Source organism: Nymphaea colorata, chromosome 2 (genome assembly GCF_008831285.2).
Source record: "Nymphaea colorata isolate Beijing-Zhang1983 chromosome 2, ASM883128v2, whole genome shotgun sequence".
NCBI lineage: Eukaryota > Viridiplantae > Streptophyta > Magnoliopsida > Nymphaeales > Nymphaeaceae > Nymphaea > Nymphaea colorata.
The window spans coordinates 2,492,166-2,511,567 of record NC_045139.1 but is presented as its reverse complement, the minus strand read 5'-3'; the positions used below and the strand labels follow the sequence as shown (position 1 = coordinate 2,511,567).

The 19,402-nt window shown below is 38.5% G+C and overlaps 2 protein-coding genes across 4 annotated transcripts; both read right to left on the bottom strand.

The window, feature by feature from the left end:
• Positions 1 to 622: 622 nt before the first annotated feature.
• On the bottom strand, positions 623 to 6,045 carry LOC116247227 (disease resistance protein RUN1-like). Of its 3 annotated transcripts, none has more exons than XM_031619260.2 (5): positions 5,375 to 6,044; positions 3,623 to 4,739; positions 2,951 to 3,400; positions 1,426 to 2,466; positions 623 to 1,345 (listed from the first exon to the last, which is right to left on the bottom strand). In XM_031619260.2, the coding sequence occupies exons 1-5, from the start codon at positions 5,980 to 5,982 to the stop codon at positions 791 to 793; spliced, it is 3,771 nt and encodes a 1,256-aa protein (XP_031475120.1). In that variant the 5' UTR covers positions 5,983 to 6,044; the 3' UTR covers positions 623 to 790. The 3 variants fall into 3 exon arrangements, with proteins under 3 accessions (XP_031475120.1, XP_031475122.1, XP_031475123.1); XM_031619262.2 differs by having other exon boundaries at positions 1,426 to 2,037; XM_031619263.2 differs by having other exon boundaries at positions 1,070 to 1,278; positions 5,375 to 6,045.
• A 4,948-nt stretch (positions 6,046 to 10,993) lies between these two features.
• LOC116247228 (uncharacterized) lies at positions 10,994 to 19,177 on the bottom strand. Its single transcript, XM_031619264.2, has 7 exons — positions 18,402 to 19,177; positions 18,130 to 18,216; positions 17,350 to 17,577; positions 14,775 to 14,939; positions 14,512 to 14,565; positions 13,114 to 13,260; positions 10,994 to 11,573 (listed from the first exon to the last, which is right to left on the bottom strand). Exons 1-7 carry the CDS (start codon positions 18,624 to 18,626, stop codon positions 11,196 to 11,198), a joined length of 1,284 nt encoding a protein of 427 aa, XP_031475124.1. The 5' UTR covers positions 18,627 to 19,177; the 3' UTR covers positions 10,994 to 11,195.
• Between the last annotated feature and the right edge of the window lie 225 nt (positions 19,178 to 19,402).

The following is a 19,402-nucleotide window of genomic DNA, read 5'->3' as shown; positions in this document are numbered from 1 at the left end:
TTCAAGGAAGAACTTCGACTTTTGGTTAGCTAAATCTTAAATGGAGCTGTTGCAAAAGAACATTACTCGCAGAATCAGCGCTCTTCATCAGTAAATCGACTACCGTGATCTCTACTGGACTTATCCTTCTGCTGTATCACAAGTAACAATGAAAATGTGGATCAAATTTGAATAGGATATATTCTTCAGACGTTTGTATGTTTAAAGTCAAATTAGAATTCAAATATGAAGTAAAGAAAATCATATATCATATTCCAATCCCAAACATCCAATCTATGCTGGTAGCGCCCTACGTCTCCATATATTGATTCATGCTGTTGCTAGCCAGGGTAGAACCATAAATTTTTCATCGCACAAATATAACTATAGTTTCAAAAAAATAACAAAGGCCGAAACAGAAGTTTTGAAATTTTTTATATACGATTAAACTAAAATTTTGAAATTTACATACAAATTTTTAAAGTTTTTAAAAATCAAAAGAGGAGCCAAGGCTTCTAGCTATCCCCTGCCTCCGCCCAGGCCAATGGGGTGGAGTGTGGAGCCTAGCTGAAGATGGCACCGTCTTTATACCCATGCAGACCCGACCGGCTTATACAATTTGTCCGAGATAGAGAGATCGGTATTATATTTGCTATAAGCTAGTTAATTATATGAGAAAGAAAGAAAAGAGTCAATGGATTGACAAAAAACCTGAGCCTGGTTCGTCCCTCAACAAATGCAAGCCAAGTCAATAGCCGAAGTAAATGAGTAATGAGACTGGTTCACCGGCGTCACGTTGGTTTGCTCACGATCAACTGAAATCTATACAGAGGACAGTAGCTGGTCCTTCATAATAATGTAATGGTCCACCGAAATTCTCCCTGATATGGGCAATGGAAGTGATATCACATGGATCAAAAGCTATATCACCACACGCATCATCGCTGGTAGTACTCCTGAGATAACCACCGAGCAGGAGGCAGCCATCGATTACCACATGCATTACCATCATCGACCTACTGAGACCATCATTCCCCACAAATCCTCCTCCATTCCTCATCATCTTGCCATACTCTCCAAGTTTCACTATGGGGACTCCACCGGAAATATCAAAACGTCGCCACACTTTCGCCTGAAATGAAGCTTCAAACAGCAACTCGTAGCCATCTGCTGTTGTGAATCTGCCGATGACTATACTACCAAGGACGCTATCAAGGCCGGTTTCACCTAGTTTCAAGTACAAGCTGCCACTCTTGAACCACTTGGGAAGAAAGCTGAAAGCGAGAAGCCGTGGTGCATCTGACGACTCGGCAGCGTTCAAGATTCCAGAGATAGAGAAGTCAGTCAAGCGTTCAAAGTTTGCGTCCTGAAAAACAGAGTAAAAAGATATTTCTGGAAGCGATCATGATGTAAAACATATTAGTTAAGACGACACTTGATAATTACCTCAACTCTTTTCCTCAATGAGTCGGAAATGCTTCTACATCCTCCAAGCTTTAGGCTGTTTAACCATTTCAACCGCTCAACCCCGGGAACGTCCACAAGCTTTTGGCAGCCGCTTAGATTCAATTCCCGCAATCTCTCTGCATTTGAGACATCTGCTACCATTTCCAATTCATAACAACCAGTTGCATATAGTTCAGTGAGGGAAGAGGGAAACTGAAGGAGAGAGTAGTCTTGTCTATTTGAAGGATCTCCAACTGAAGATTGTCTAAAGTTTGCTATGTCACCACTTGCTGATGACACTCCATCGCTCTTCAGCAACATTGATCCAACAGAAGCAGAAGCTGGCAAGAATTTGAGCCGTCTACATCGAGAAACTGATAGGAGCTCAAGCTTCTCTAGTAACACAATGGAGTCCGACAACTCTTCAATATCTGTGTCACTCAAATCAAGCTTCCTCAAGCGCCTCAAGTTGCCAAGAGAGTTGAGAAAGGATGCAAGGGAGCTACATCCTTGAGCGTATAGTTCTTCAAGATTGAGCAATGAACAAATGCATTCAGGTACCTCTTTTAGGGAGTCACAATTCTCTAGAGACAGCAAGTTCAGTTGCTTCATCTGTCCCATGGATTCAGGCAGAGTTGTTATGCTGGTGTTATTAAGGTAGAGCTTTCTTAATGATTTCAAATCCCCCAAATGCGACGGCAAAGTTGATATTTTATTGCAATTCTCAAGGTCAAGTGTCTCAAGGGAGGTCAATCGACAGATTTCTTGAGGCAGCTCCATTAGTGATTCGCAGTGACTCAAAAACAAGTTAGTCAAGATCTTAAGACATCCAATAGCTTCAGGCAATTCCCTCAGTGATTCGCAGTGGCTCAAATCCAACAGACCCAAGCTCTTGAGATGCCCAATAGATGGATGAAGTTCACTCATCTTTATACAATATTCAAAATCCAATTCCTCTAAATGTGGCATGCTCCTAAAATCTGGACACATGGTGAGACTCCTACATTCACTGAGATTTAAGACTTTTAATTTGTTAAAGACCTACAAGAAAAGGAAAAAAAAATTTACTGATATAATGTGACATGATTTGAGATCCTCGGATTTAAAATCCATGGATACAATGTGGCATGATTTTACTGATATGACAAAGATTAATGGTAAAATCCATGATTCATCAAACTAAAGATCTTAGGCCAAACCTAAGATCTACAATTAAAATCCTTCATTTACTTATTCACATTGAGAAACAGTCGGATTTAGAATTGGAGGGAGAAGGTCCGATCTTAAATTTATGGTTTTCAAGTTTTTAAGATTCTCAAATCTGAGACTATCAAACACCCGCATAGATCTTAAATTTATGGTTTTGTAGGGACCTGCATCGAGCCAACTACATCAACCTCACTTCTGTCACGTGTTAGAAACTCTAGAAATTAAAGGAAAGCTTATTACAGATAAAATAGAATAAATAAATAAATAAATAAAAGTTTGAAATTGGCATATACCAAAAATGTTTGCATGATTTTACCTTGATCCCTCTAGGTGCTTGCTGGCCCCATAATTGAGTTATATAACTCCAAGACAAGTCAAGAACAACGATGTTCTCAAGATGAAGTGTCTCAGGCAATGACTCCAAGTCTCTTGGACTCCATATCAACCATCTGAGCGTCCTGGGAAAATGTTCATATCCACCTTCGAATGTTACGTTCCCCAAGTGCAGCAATCTAAGTTGAGACATCGCTTCAAAACACTCTGTGCGCAAATGCCCCAACGCACTTGCAGGATCAAGCATGGGAAGGCTAAGATCTTCACATTGTTGGGGGCAGATGTCTTCGACGTTTCCTGTTTCCGGACATATAGATTCCATCGACGATTCCATGTCATCCAAAAGCCCTAATGCACTTGTAAGATCAGGCATAGCAAGGAAAAGAAAATCATCGTATTTTTGTAGTCTGATGGCTTCAATATTTTTTGTTCCCTGCAATTCAAATTTGATTGAATATCTAAGTTCATCAGTTTCCATTATAGAGGGAAGTATGAAGATGGCAGTTACCCTGGTTTAATGGGCCGACCAGTTTTATTTTCAGACCAAACTGACAGCTAAATCATAACAAAGCTAATGGTGACACTGCTAAAAACAATAAAAACAACAACAACAACAATTATAATAATAATAATAATTGAAGAGATAGATTCTTACTCTCTTGCTTTGAAGTACATCTAGTGTCTCATCATCCTTCCACAACCTGCTGCTGCACATCCCTGGATTCGAAAGCCTCTCGTCTTCCACAATTTTTCTTCCCATATCTCGAACATGGTCGTGCATTTCAAACTCATTAGTTTCATCGTTTATACTGACCAGAGACTTATGCATTAAGACTTTGATTGTTATGTCCGGGTAGAACCTACAAGCTTCCCACATGAGAGTAGGAAGCTTTGTTCTTTCCCCAACAAAAAAACACGCTATGTCCAAAAAAACTTTTTTTACTTTTTCTTCAAGTGCATCATAACTTATCTTCAGCCTCTCATGAATATCTTTATCTTGATCTTCCTTCAACCTTTCTAACATAACTCTCCATTGTTTAGCTGTTTTCAGATCAAAGAAATGTGATCCAAATATTTCTAGTGCTAATGGCAGCCCTGCAGCAGTAGATGCAACTCCCTTTGAAAGCTCTTCAAATTTCTCATCTGCCTCTTCTTTCCCAAATGCATGCCAACAAAAAAGCTGAAGCGATTGGGTAGCATCTAGCACCTTAAGCTCATACACTTCATTTTGTTTCATTCTTGGTGCTCTTAACACCCGTTTATCTCTCGTAGTTACGATGATTCTTGACCCCGCGCAAAACCAATCTCGTTCGCAAGCCAATGCTTTGAGTTGTGATTCATCACTTACGTCGTCAAGTACCAGCAGAACTTTCTTGCTCCAAATTCGTTGCTTAATAATGCCAATTCCATCACTGGTGTCGCTTACTTTCACATTTTCATCATTGAAAACATCATGAAGCAGCTGTTTTTGGAGGGAAATGAGTCCCGAGGATTGTTCTGCTGCTTCTCTGACGTTAGAAAGGAAACTGCAAGCATCGAAACAAGAAGAGATTTGGTTGTAGACAGCCTTCGCAAGAGTTGTCTTGCCGATGCCACCCATTCCGCGTATACCAACCATTCTGACATCGTCTTGGGCTTCGATATCTAGCACTTCCATCAGATCTGCAATGCGAGAATTAAGTCCTACTGGATGTCTGGCTATAAACAGGGGAGTCCTATTTACTTCAGTTAAAACCCTCGTCACAATGAGTTGGATGAGCTTTGCCTCATGTCTGCCAAGAAGGTCAGAAGAAAATTATAATCACATTCAAACGACATATTCCCATATTTGTTACTTCTTATCAGCCTCTTCTCACTATATATATCAGATGGATCAAATTTAAAAGCATAGTCATTTAAAAGAACATAAATCATTGTTAAAACTGCTATTTCCATATGTTAGATAGTTAACAGAGATGACCATTTTTCATCTATTAGTATTGGTTCATTTTTTATTTTTTTTAAACCATCCAAGTGACAGCTTTGTGACTCGGATGGTGAGAGTCATCGTGCAAAAATATGGACCGTTCGATTGCGGTCTTCAAATCACGGGGAATCTCAATTGAATCTCAAATTCATACTTCTTTTCACGATAGCATGGTTTTGAAAACCACAGTTTGATATGGATCTATAGATTTCAGATCCCCTCGAATCGAGATATATAGGAAATCAAACGTAACATAACACGTTTCGTTTTCATCTTGAAATTTAAAAAAAAAAAGGTGAAATGTGCTTAAATTACTCATCTAAAGATTCAGAAAAAGAAGTTTTCCTGGGGTTCGACCATTTTCCTTGAAATTGCTCCTATCGCAGAACACGAACTACTTTTCAAGCTAGCGATACAATGAGAGGAATCGGTGCTACTTACCCTTCAGTGTCGGCTAAATTGTAGCCGGCGATTTTTCCCGCTTCTCCCAAAGCATCGCCCCATTTGCTCACCTCCTCCTTCTCCACTTTTCCCTTCTTACTGTAACTTTTGAATGCAGAGCTAAATGGCCCAGTTTGATGACGGACGTCTTTCGGCTTTACATCGAAGAACACCGGTATGATGAGTCTCCTACACTCTACCATCTTGGCAATCTCCTTCAAGCACCACTGTGAATTGGCATAGCCCTTAGAGAAGATGGGTACAAAGATTTTGGATCTCTCGATGTGCCCAAATAGCTCCTCCACCTTCTGCCCCTTCTCCAGCTTCTCACTATCGATGAAGGTCATGACGCCCTTCTCTTTCAGTGCTTGATGGAGATGGCCGGTGAAGCCCTTGCGAGTGTCTGCTCCCCTGAAGCTGAGAAACACATCATGCTCAAAGCCACCTGCTTCCCTCAGCGATGATGCCGATGATAAGAGAGGTGAAGAGGATACCTCACCCTCACTATGGTTCTCCTGGTTTCCTCTGGTTCTCCTGAACTTACAAGACCAGCGAAAGATGGGGGCCGCGATGAAGATAACAATAAGCGATAAGAGGACGGATTCCATGACTAACGCATTAAAAAAGTAACAAAGAGCACCTTCGCTCTCCTGCCTGCAACTTCTTTTCCTGTCGTCTCTCTTTATATAGAGGGAGGTAGGAACTTTTTCTCCATTTTTTCTTCGGGGTTTGGCCCACCACGACCAAGGTTGGTCGGACTTTCTTAACAGAGAAGGTGTTTCATGGCCGGGGCTTCATAAGGAGAAAAGATGTTAGACGTTTGTTTTTCTTGTTTGATACATAAAGAATGGTGTGGAAGATACGGGAAAATTTCCGATCATTCTCAATTTTCATGAGAAAGTTCTTGTATTTGTCGTTGTGAAAATTAGCTTTTGTGGGTCATACGAGATGTTATTCGTTCGAACAAAATTTTGTTTAGTTAATATTTGAACATGATCATGTTTGATTTAGCATAACCTTTTCATGATGGCAATTGCTACTGTTGCAATAGAAAACACAACGTCAGTGAAGCACTAGATATGTACTGAACTTTTTCCCTCTTCGCTGAGTGGCCAATGGATAGTAAAACTCTTGCAATGTGATAAATAAGAATAATAAGTTTCAATCATTTAATATTGTGTATCAAGCAATATGTATATATTGAAACATATGTTTGGATCCATGGCATCTTTGTGTTACTCTATGAAGAGATACCGTTGAACTTGTTCTTAATTTCACCACAGGGCATGAATGGAATCACTATTTGGTGCCTCATTTAAAATTGAAACCTGTACCACTTTGGGGTTGTTTGGCAATAGTAATACATTGTTAATATCTCATAATTCTCTTATTAAAAATAAGACTGATTTTATGAAACAGTGAATCTGCCTTATTTTATATAAGGTAAATTCACAGGTTAGTAACAATGTAATACTTTTGCGAAATAAAAATAACTCCTCCTCCCTGCACCTTAAATATGAAGATTTTGCCAAATAATTGTTGCTGCCTTTGCGCTTCCTTTATCAAGTTATTATGTTTAAGAAAATAGTTCTATAAGTTGAGCTGCTCTTATCACATAAATTGCTAAAACGTGAATGAAATCATACTTTCATCAGTTTTAGATTTATAAAATACCATTTTTTGAGAGGTAAATTTGGTGAAATTCTTATTTTAGTCGTTTTTCAGCAGCAGTTTCTAAAACTTTAGTAATCTGCCAAAATCCCTTGGCTATAATATATATAAATAATATATGAAGTTGAGGGCAAGATGCTTCAGGCATGAAGACCTATACTCCAATACAGTTTGTAGAAGATCTACTTCTCCTTTTTGCTGAAACGAAGATGCTGTGTTTAGCTCTGCAAATCTCTGATTTCTCTGTCTCTGGACAGAAATCAGGTCTAACAAGAAGTGGTGAGAGTAGAGGGTCGAGGATAAGGACTTCCTCAATTTTACTGCAATTTCTTATTCGTTTCCACATCTCTTTTGTCAACTCGACTCTGCAGACGTTGTCTATGTTACCATTGCTATAGGCTGTAGTTAGCTTAGCCCTTTTGACTTTGTGCAGCAATTGTTTTGGTTTCATCTTCTTTACAGAAGTTTTTTAGTGGTTGGTGAATAAATTTTTGGAGGAACTCTCCAGCAGGTTTGATGCGAAAGTGCCAGATGCCCTCATATGAATAAACATGGAAAGCCTGCCAGTGAAAGGACCAAGAACTGGTGCCAAAACCACTGTAAATAATTGATGCACCATAAACTAACAATTAACTTTTAGGGTCAGACTTTTAATTTTAATCATTCGGTAATCCTTCGGTAATATTTCTGCATCTGTCAGATTTAAACGTGCATATACAACACACACAAATATATATATATATATATATATATATATATATATTGGTACAAAATAGATGGTTACGTCAGGGACGAAAATTACTCACTTTAATTTTGATGTTTAAAATGTGTTTTTTGTAATCTAGCTTTACTGATATTGTCTTAAAAATAGATTGGTGCAAAACATATACAAGTTGATCATTTATTAGACTTTAATATTGTTTTAATAATATGATAAAATGAATGGCCCCATAGCGACAACTTTTTATAATAAAAAAATTTACATTTTAAAAAAAAAACAACTTTAATGAAAGCACTTTTTATATCAAAATAATTTTTTGTAAATATATTAAGATGTTTACATTTTATTTAAAATAATTTTTAGTAAAAAAAATAAAGGGTCTGGACAGTCTGGTTTCTACCAATATATATATAAGGTGTCATGAATTGATGAAACTGGATACTTATACGCGATCGATTTTGCATCAAATATGCTTTAATTTTTCTCTTCTTTGACAATAAAAGTAGGAAGCCGGTATCACAACCACTTAAAAGAAAAGCAGCTAGAGAAAGTGATGCTTTCTTCTTGGAGAGATTCCTTGGTGTCGAAGGAAGTGTCGATCGCGGCGTTGCCAGGGGAAAAAAAAAATTACATGTAAATTTTAAAAAATTTCATTTGTCTTATATAAAAATTTTGAAAAATGATATTTTTAGTTCTTGTCAAAATTTAGAAACTTTAATTCTGTCACCCTCATAAAAAATTTCTAGCCTCTAATTACAACAATGTCTAATCATTTAAGATTTAGTGGTTATGCCCTTTTGTAGTATGATGGTGTTTTTGTCTTTCAGGACCTAAACATGTAATCATTCTTGAGAACTGAGAACCTCTTGAGAACTGAAAACTAATTCCCAATCAGGTTACCTGCATGAGGATAAGACCCCCAACCCTTTTATTAAAACATATCAAAAGTAGCTATACATCAAGCAGTTAGACAGCATCATAGAGCGAAATTACAAAGAAGTTAGCATAGCAGTTAGACAACTCGGGCTCGACTCGAACTACCTCGAAAAAACTCGGCTCGTGCTTGCCTCGTTTATAAATGAGTCGAGTTCGAGCTTACAAAGATACTCGAAACAATAAATGAGTCTATTTCGAGTTTCAGGAACTCGACTCGTTTATACTGACTCGACTTGCAAACCGATACTCTATATAATATTGTCAAAACCGGTTTGACAAGTTGCACGATTTAAATGAGTTACACGAGTTAATGTTAAACAAGTTACATGGCTAAACGAGTTGAATTCAAGCTCGTTTTTTTGTAGTCGAGATCGATTTTGCTATAAAGAGCTCGAGTGGAGTTGGAGCCGAGCTCGAGCTGGCCAAGCTTGGGCTTGACTCAACAACCCAACTGCTTAATGCGTAAGTGTTCTTTTGGCGAACAAAAGCCAGCTGATGCTTATGCCAAATTGAAGAACCGCTTCACAAGTCCACCTTGCGCCCAATTGGAGAAGATTGAATCATGCTCACAAGAACATATTCGCAAAATCAGAAAATATTGCAAACTCTATTGATTCCTGAAATTGCCAGTGATTTCGTATATAGTTGAAACATTTTTTAGACGCGTGTCTCACACAACCATGGTTCATTAGATCACAAAAAGGAAACCACCAATAAACCCATCGGACCCGGGAAGTAACATTCTGTCAGTTCGACAGCTGAACCACATTGATAACTTTACAAAATCTTGTAATATTTAAAATGAACTTATAATGATTATTAATATCTTTCTTTATTTTATTTGAGTACATTTTTAAACTTTTATTCAAGTGGCTACTTAGGGCCTGTTTAAATTCATGGAACCTTACTATATAGATGAAACTTCAGTTTAAATTTGGCTGAAAATTTCAGACACAGACATGCACAGAACTTTGGTGCCAAGAGTTTGGGAGTTGGAACTACGGTGTCGACATTAATGTTCCATCTGTTTAATTAGGCGGAATTTTAATGCCGGGAGAAATTTTTTGGCAGTTAACTTCTGAATGCTTGGAACAAAAGTTCCATGAAATCAAACAGATAGCATAATTTAAAGGTAAACAAAATTTCGATAAAAAATACATGATACTCTATATCCAGCAGTTTTAAGCAAGAGTCTTTAGTTCCAAGCTGCCTGCCCATAGAAAGCAAAAGGTCGTATGATCTTTAGCGGAAGTTGCGTTGAGTTTGGATTGTGCTTCACTCTCGGCGTTATTTGAACCCCAAAAGAAGTAGACCTGGGCATCGGGCCGGCTTGGCTCCACAAGTACCAGGTCTGGGCCAGCCTGGACCATTGGGCTGACCTGGGTTGGTTTTTTTAAGCCCGATCGAGCCTAGTATCGGGTATCCATTGGGTACTCGGCCCAATGCCTAGGTTTAGCAGCAAGTGATATTATTTAGAATTCAACGAGAAAAATCAAACACACTTAAATTCATGTTAAAAAACTTTTTAAGCAAACGTCAAAAAGCATTGTTCATGATTATTACTACAAAACATGTTTTTACTACTGTCTTCTCCACCCTTTTAAAAAATAGTTAAAATATATCCGAAGATGTTTGGAATATGTATGGATGAACCAAGAAATGACAAACGAGGATGACATTGTCAGAGAAAAAAAAATAGTTCTTTCTTTCAACGTTTTGCTAGTTTCTCATTTCTAGCCATCATTTGCTTGCAATTTTTCGGTGGCTAATAATTATGGAAAAGAAAAATCTTTCCATGGTGGATGATAATATTGTATTGCTTGGAACAACGGAAATTACTAAAGTGTTATATCGGCGAGAGTTCGGTCGTCGCTTCAATTTTTATAGATGTTATTCTTTTAGATTGAAAATGATGAATGTGTGATATTCTAGTTAACAGTTGCAACGTTTTCACCCAAGTCCCAACTTAATCATAAATCTCGGAGGCAAGAAAAAATGGGCGAGGGAATTAAGTGTCCAAAACCTTCTTCAACTCTAACCTTTGCTCCACAATCCTATTTATTTTCAGTCCTAATTACATGATGGTAACTTGTGACATTTTTTTAGGGGGTTTCGACATATTCAGAATCATGAAATTTTAGAATGAAATCCTCATTTTATAAAAAAATTGAAGCTCTTAAACAAACGAGGTATTTCGTTTCCAAAATTATTAAACTGAAACCAGAAATTGGGATTTCATTAGTTTGAGGACGAATTAAGAGTCTGCAATCTTGAATCAAAATTCCAAATCATAAATAGAAAGCACGACTCAAGCTATTTTATATTCACTAAATTTCTTTCTTCAACTTTACATAAGTGGTACAAAATTAATCAATCACCCGTTAGGAAAAAAAATCAAGAAGTACAAAAAAAAAAAAAAAAAAATCATCAGATCAAAGATACCCACCCAAGAGCCCTTTGTGAAGAAGAAATCATATATGGTAAAAATTCATTTCATGGGCATCTCACATTTCTCCCTGGGCCCCCATAGTAGAAATAACTTCCCCAAACCCTATTGCTCCCTCCTTGGATATCATAGCAGTTGGGATGATCAGCTACCATTCTTATGTTGTTTGGTGGAATCAGACTGTTATCCCAATCCACCACCTGCAAATTCCGGAAATAACTGGATTTTCCGAACCCTTCCCGCGGAAAACGGCCGCTTCCCATCTGAGTGTTTGTGTGAATTCCATAAGGTCTAGTGTTAACAATTTCCCCCCCAAATTGCACCATGTTTGCATGATCTCTCAGGTGGCTGAACAACACTGAAGGCCAGTATCCAACCAACAATCCTGAACCAAATTCCAACCACCAACTTCCATGTTTTGGGTCCTGAAAAAACATTTCAAAACAAACAGTTAATTCTAATGAATTCCTCATCTAAATTGATCATCTTTCTCATTGCAAGCATATATACCAGCAATAAGCATGCTTAGCAACTATATAAATCCGCCCCAATAATGAAAACATATCAAGAGTTCTAGTTTCTAGTTAGATTTCATTCATTTTCCATGTGGGTATCTGGAAATCTTAGTCTTCTTCTCCAATTGAGCCTCATGATTTTGGATATGTTGTCTTATATTGTAAATCCAATCACTTTATTTTGCTTTATTTTTTATTTGATTTTTCAAATTGGCAAAGCTAAGGTTGTATTTAACTTTCGTTTTCTACTTGGGCATATGTGCAGTAAAATTTTTTTTCAAAAAACTATCTTCACGTCAACTTTGTGCAGTAAAATTGGTCGAGTTCTTTTGCTTTATATTAGATCAAAAAAATAATTTTTTCCGAAATCACCAGAATAAAACATACTCTTGCTACAAGAAAAATAATTTAGAATTGGTAATTTTCCTTGTGCGAATCTCAGCGCCAAACCAGTGCACTGTTCGTGTCAAGTCAAGGAGGTACGTTGATTGCGTACCAACAGTGAGTTCCATTAATGCTCGCCTGGTTCGTACTACCACAGCCGCTGCAATATTCCTGTGCTGGCCTTGAATCGGAAATTTTCCTTGAAGGTCCACAAATTTTCATATTTTTCGAGGGCGAAACCTGGTTCCTATATCTCTTGCTATTTGAACAAATTCAGATAACAAAAAACTTTTTAACTTTTATTAAGTTAAGAAACTTTTTATTTTTACTTGGAAAATATTTTAAAAATATAATAATAAGAATAGTTTGGGCCCTGCCTTGACCGACAAAGCTGAAAGAGTTCTAAATGGGCCCTCCCAAGGAGGACCTCACAGGATCGTATGGGCCAAGCTTAGCTAGATTCCAGCGATGCTGATGTGGGCTGGGCCCAGGCTTGGGCTCACTGGAACCTGCCGACCATTATCAAGTCTTTCCAGGTCAGCTCGGTCCAATGACTACTCTCTGGATTGTGTTTGGTAGCCTCGATTTAGTGGATCTATCCTCGGACCCCTTCGTTGGACCACATAGCCATGGTTTTTACATTCATCCACATACCTAAAATTTACTTTTTGTTCAAGGATCTCAAATTTAAGACTATAGATCAATAGCAGACACCATTGATAAAATTTAAGTATACATTTTTCATTATATATATATATAGTTTCCAACTATTTAGAGTTACCTACCCATCTAACTACTATCATCCATTTAAAACAGATGGATCCTTGAGAGAAAAACAAGAAGAAAAATATGTGAACTAATTAATTAGACAATAAAAATATTCATCATTTTTTTTCCTTCTCTTTCTCATAATCATCCATCCTAATAGAGAAGATAACTCTAATTAGATAGTTGGGTGACTTTTAAAAGTAAAAATAACCTTTCATATATATATATATATATATAGAGAGAGAGAGAGAGAGAGAGAGAACAAGAGAGAGAAAGGGGAATTTGTGACAATTTTTACCTTCCAAACGGTGAGGCTAATATCAAACTGTCTGCCAGCATAAATGGAGAGGGGAGAGATGGCTGCACCAATGGCGATCCTGTTGTTGGTCTGAATGAAGCCGGAGCACAGCAGGTTGTAACATCCAGTCGTTTGGTAAGCATCAGTCTGCAAGAAAATTACAAAGATAGTCCTCGTCAATACATCTTTATCACAACGGCCCCGTACTCCATCTCAGAATTTAGTTCGACGATGATGATCTTTAAATGTGATTCCATGAAAAAAAAAAAATGTTAAGTCATGAGCATTGCAGTGCATTGAGGTCCACATCACATAGCATAGATGTAGCACGTTGAGACCCAAATCATTTTATAATTATCTTGCGAACCCATTTTAGTTATTCTTATAAAGTCGTGTACTATTTTGAAAACAATGATTATCTTGTTTAAAAATCTTAAATTCTCAAATAAAAACAGAGGCAACATGGTCGTTTTGTTTGGATCATATCATCATGGAAGTTTGGTAGAAAAATCCACTAATATGGTCACATGTCCTTCACTTCTCATTTTAAAAGTTCAGCAGATATTTCATTCTTTTGGATTATTTCTTTCTGCAGTTTGAATCCATGGGAATCATTTCTTTGCAGGAATTCGATCAACTTATAATTATAACACGAAATAGGCACCGAGACATTTTGAAAGTCAATTGGCTGACAACCATTTTGATTCAATATTCGAAAAGCAAAGGTTTTCACCGAAGACTTTATATATATATAAAGAAAATGCAACCAACAGGCTGCCGGATGTTGCCAGTGACTAAAAGGTTTGTATCGGTAGGGGGTTTTAGCCACAATTACATTATTTCAATGATTTATAATGAATTTAGCAACAGTTTTAGAGAGAGAGAGAGAGAGAGTTCAATTGTGATATCGAAAAGCAGGGAGATCAGTTTTTTCTCAGCTCAATTTGTGTGCAATGAATTCAACTACACAAACGTGCTCAAAATCCTTAAATATATATGATTGAAAAAAAAATCGACAATCTAATATTCAGATTAAACTTTATCTCTTTATGCGAATGCAGACAGACTAAATAAATTCATTTTACGAAATTCAATCCACAAGATCAAATTTTTGCAATCTTTTTCAAAGATATATTTGTGGACATTAATATAGCATATGAGTACAGCTCAATTCACTTGAAACAGCTTCAGGTGGCTGAAAAAGCTGCAAAGCTTCTTCAATGCCAATTTCAAGACGCCATTGTCTAAAAATATATGCATGTTGTTATATATATATATATATATGTGTGTGTGTGTGTGTGTTGATCTTCTCTTTGCACTTGTAATAATGATGTATAAAAGAAGTATGAAACAAACGAAAACGTGCCCCAATTGAACGCTTCTCAGTCCATTACTTACCGTCCAATAGGTGAAAAAACGAGGATGACTGTCTCCGTATAACTCGGGACTAACCTGCAGCATAGGACAAAATATCTGTTATTCATTAATATAATATTGAGTCTATATAGGAGTCGCTGTTTATATAATTCCTTCCATGACAATGGTTTTCTTTCTCTCTCTCTCTCTCTCTCTCTCTCTCTCTCTCTCTCTCTATATATATATATATATATATATATATATTACATACACTCTTGGTTTTGGAATAGAGAAAGAATACTAACTTGCCAGCCAGCTTCAATGGTGTTGAGATCTTCCCCAAATGCACCAGAGATAACCCACATCTGAGATAAGCTGAACTCATTGGGGTTATTCACCTCAGGTGACCAAACGTTTAACCCAGCCTTGGCTCCAAAAAATTGCTGCCCAGAAACATAGCCAACTGCATGCTGCAATTAAAGCATTCGACACATAAATCCATCATGTAGAAGTATATGACTAATTAACTTTAGGGCCCATTCAGACAATGTGAATAAAACTGATGAAGACACGCTCAAACCATATTTCTAACACAGTTTTCACTGAATGAATTGGTGATCAGGGGATTATTATAGACAGCAAGATTAATACCAAAGAAATTAAAGACGTGGTCTTGAAGGAGCTGAGTAAGAAATGAAATGAAAAAAAAAACTATTTGAAACTTCTGTTTTAAGTGCATTTTTCAGTAGTTCTGCACTAGAGTTTCTGTATTCTGAAAATTTGATATCTGAGAAAAGATTTTTCTTCTAGCATTCAAAAAAAAAAAGACTTCTGGAAACGGCTCGGAGAACAATTTAATTGCTAACTATAAGTTCAAAAAAGTATGGGATGAAGATTGGATGTATATGTGAACAACCTAGATGAACAATATAAGAACAGCTTCCTAAGTTTAAAAGCTGCCTTCAGTTGCTAGGCACTGGCTAGTTTCTCCGGCCGGCAGAGCTCATCGGCAAGCCGATGGCGGAGGCGCATTTCCACTGCCATCAATCTCAGAGATAAAGGGTGAAGAATGCAGGCTGATGTTGAGGGCGACCACCCAATGCCATCCCCTCTCTTTTCCTTCCATGACTTGAGATATTATTGACCATGGCCAGCAAAGCCAAGCACAACATTATGGTACAAAATCTTCTGAAAAGGAACTGTTCAACAGTTCAGTTGCTGCAGCATTGTGGGTCTTACCCTGCAGAAAAGCTTAGTTGGATCTGAATTCATGGAGGGCCTTTGTCTACTGGTTAAACCAGGACTAATCTCCATTGGGGGATGCTAAGGGAAGATACCAAGATGGATGGCCCTCATTGCTGTGGCCTAAAAGAACTGCTGATCTCTTCTGCAGAAGAAAATGTACCATAATGTTGACTCCCTTTCATCTCAAACACAGAGCCCACTTTGTGTTGCTCAACAAGGTGGTGGAGCCCATGCCCTCCTTGTGTAGGACTGTCCCTTTCTCTTTGTGTGGTGCTCTGTGCTTTCTCATGAAATGGGGAGTCTGTGTGTACAAAAAGTCAGTGACAGATTTTCATTAAAGCCTGCATGAAAATGAGAGCTCCCCACTTATCAATTCTTTTGACTGTCTAACTTCGAAAACTTACATCAAAATTTAACTAATCTTTGTTTTCTCATTCAATTCCACCCCACTTCTTGCCATTGGAAATCGTTTCATTGCTCGAATCACAATGTTACCCGTATCGGTTTCGGAAACTGGCGAGTCGGTTTTGATTAAAATAATTTAAAAACTCAAAATAATCCATGAAAAACCAAAATTTTCAGTAAATCCAATGTCATTTTTTGGGGGTAAAATTGGTATTTGAGGGATGACAAGAATTGCAGAATTGTACCAAACTATGACAAATCAATGTGCCAAAGGGGAGAAAGTCCAGCCGTTATAAACAAGGAGGAAAAAACCAGAAACGGCATTTTCATGAAAATCAAGGGTAAATGAAGGTAAAAAATTTTGAATGTGAAATGACCATTATGCCCCTACACCTTTTGGAGGCTTGGATGGGAAGTTTGAAGCTGGGAAAGAGTAAAATTTTTAGTAGGCCACAAAAGCACGTAAAGTGATCTCTCAAAGCCCCAGAAGAGTGGCACTTTCAACCGTTCCAGAAGCGTCCATGCCGTTCCTTTCAATTACTAGTAAGGGTTGCTGCCCCCTCTTTCCTCCATATTCAAAATCTTCTAAGATTTTTGCCAATATTGTACTTAGATATCAGCCAAAATACATCATATTTCATAAGAAATTGAACTACCCAGAACGAAAATTAAGCTAAATACGTTGGCCCAGCAGAAGAATTTCAAAAATAATTCGTATATGTTAATTAGCAGAGATGATCAGAGCAAGAACAAGTTTTCAATATGTTCATACATTATAAAGCATGTTTACTTGACAGTCGAAACTGAGTTTTCACCAAAAAACCACGAATTCTCTGGTTTGTAAGCAACCTGGCTCCCCTTTTGCCAGGTTCTTCGCATAAAACGTCATTCGATCTTGTCACCCAAACACAAATCATGTTTGCTTCATGAACTTGTTTGAAAAACCAAGTTTAAGATGTGATCCAAACACTACCTCATATGCTATATGGTTTAAATAAGTAGTACGTTAGGTCTACTCGTGTAAATTTTTTATCGTTCCATATAAGCCGTACAAAGATACTAAAAAACACAAAAATATCGGGATTTTGGCAATAATTTGTCGGTCATCAGAAGAAAAACGATAAAATATCCCGGTATATTTTTTGACAGAGTCCTCCCATCTAAGTATCTGCCGTTACTGCATCCCACTGAATATGTGCGACTACGCCACAGAACAAGAAAATAACGAACCTCATGGTTGCTGCTGGTTGTGTCCCGCCGGACGACCCTCAGCGCCGGCGACCTGGCCTTCATCCCAAACCTCGCCGCAGAACTCGCCCTCAGCACGTCGGCCTCGCTGACCCTCCTGATGGGCACCGTGCCCTCCGGACAGAACTCCCCATTCATGCTCCATGATTGAAAGCTCTCTGTTTGGTTGGCCGGCGAAGTACTGTGGCCCTTGGGCCGCTCTGGAGGGTCCTGTAGATTGAAAGACAGAAAAACAGAAGGTGGGATGGCCGTAAAAAAAATTTCGACGCGTCTACTGATCAATGATTAGACACCACGCTCGTTGCCTGGCGCCGGTCTCAGTTCCTGTGAACATTTTGATTCTCCTTTTCGCTTTCAGACGCCACCATGGAATTTCTAATCAGTGGCACCTAACTCCCGTTCATCTCGGTGTTCTTTTTTCCCTCTTTTTATGTTCGTGTACAGTGAAAGTTTTGGGCAGTCACAGAGACCTGTCTGGTTGCATCTCTACCTACTTTGCTTGTGCTCAGGCAAGAAATTTAGCAGAGCCGTAATAGCGTGAGAATGCAGATGGTTTGTGCTTAAAAACCTCTAGTTTGAAGGAGGTTTAGGAAACTGCATCTCTGACCGTAAGGCCAAAGCAAAATGGGGAGCATTTTCTCGGCGAGCGGGAGGCATTCCGGGGATTTCTTGTCCCCATGGAATGAAGCATGGTAAGAAAAAAAAGTAATCGATGGAAGGAAAATAATGCGAGCAGAGGAAGAAGGAGGATGATGGCAGTACCAATGGTCTTCCGCCCCTCAACTTTGGATGATCAAATGCAGGTTGAAGATGAGAGATGACGCAGTCGATCAGATCACCATCTGGACTCTGTTCCAAGATTCAGAAAAACGGTAAGACACCAAAAACGATTACTTGTGTACATCAGTTAAAGTATGGCACACTAAGCAAGCTTCTGTAATGTTTTCACTGAGATTCCAGCCAGGAACTAGAAGGCTTTCCGGCTAGCCGGAAAACCGAAAAACAGAAAGAAGAAAGGACAAATTCAAGATTGCCTGAATTGTCTTCACTGCGGGCTTATTGATCCTCCTGAGGTGGGCTCTGATCCTTCTTATCTTCCTCAACTCACTGCCCGCGTCGAGCGTCCGGTTGCGAGCGCCGGAGTCAGGCGAGAGCGACGAAGACGACGACGAAGCAGGGAAGGTGCAGACAAGGAGAAGCAGATAAATGAGGGAGACAGTGAAAGATGTTGGTGAGATTCTGAGGCTGCTAGAATCCATTTTGGAAGAATTTTGAGAGTCTGTGAAGGCTAGTTTCAACCATTTCTGTTGTCCTCATGCATAATTATTAAGAAGGCCAAGAAGGTCCATCCAAGGTGGGGGAAGAGCCACTCTGATGTGATCCCCAACTCATTCTTTTCTCACCATAACCAAGGGCATAAAATAAAGGAAAGAGGAGAGGGTGAGGGAAAAGGGAGAGAAGTGGAGTGAGGCCAAGAGGGGACAGGCAGAGGAAGGCAGCAGGCGCGACCGGGAGTTAAAATGAAAAGAGGAAACACAGAGGAAGAGAGAGAGGAGGAGAAAGGGCGGTGGGGATTTTGAGGGAGTTTTCCCCATGTGGGATGGCTGTGGAAAATGGTGGGGTTACAACACCCGATGACATCTTCTGCAACTTTTCCTTTAAATATTTGGTAAAGAAAGATGCAAATAATGAAACGGGTGGGTCACCCTCTTTTCCTGCTTCTAGGTTCTGCTACTCCAGTTCTTTGTAGGAGAGAAAGAGAAGGAGGGAGCACGCACACGCACTCGCACGATGATGATGATGTTTGCTACTCCCAGCAACTACAAGGGGAGCCATGTTTCTCAGAAGGAATATCTCGGAAAGAGAAAACAAATTAAAGAAGTTTGAACATGAACTACATTTCTCGTTCTCTCTCTCTCTCTCTCTCTCTTTTATATATATATATATATATATATATATATATATATATATATATAGGGAGAGAGAGAGAAGGGTAAAAACTTGACCTTAGGGCAAAATTACATCCATTTATTAA

Bases quoted from the DNA above. Each gene is read 5' to 3' on its own strand.
- LOC116247228 (XM_031619264.2), bottom strand. From the start codon at position 18,626: ATGGATTCTAGCAGCCTCAGAATCTCACCAACATCTTTCACTGTCTCC. The intron at 18,217-18,401 runs GCAATCTTGAAT...ATCTTGGAACAG, and splicing joins CCGCAGTGAAGACAATTCAG to AGTCCAGATGGTGATCTGAT. The intron at 17,578-18,129 runs GTACTGCCATCA...TTCAATCTACAG, and splicing joins TGAGGGGCGGAAGACCATTG to GACCCTCCAGAGCGGCCCAA.
- LOC116247227 (XM_031619260.2), bottom strand. From the start codon at position 5,982: ATGGAATCCGTCCTCTTATCGCTTATTGTTATCTTCATCGCGGCCCCC. The intron at 4,740-5,374 runs GTAAGTAGCACC...CCTTCTTGGCAG, and splicing joins AATTTAGCCGACACTGAAGG to ACATGAGGCAAAGCTCATCC. The intron at 1,346-1,425 runs GTAATTATCAAG...TCTGTTTTTCAG, and splicing joins CATTGAGGAAAAGAGTTGAG to GACGCAAACTTTGAACGCTT.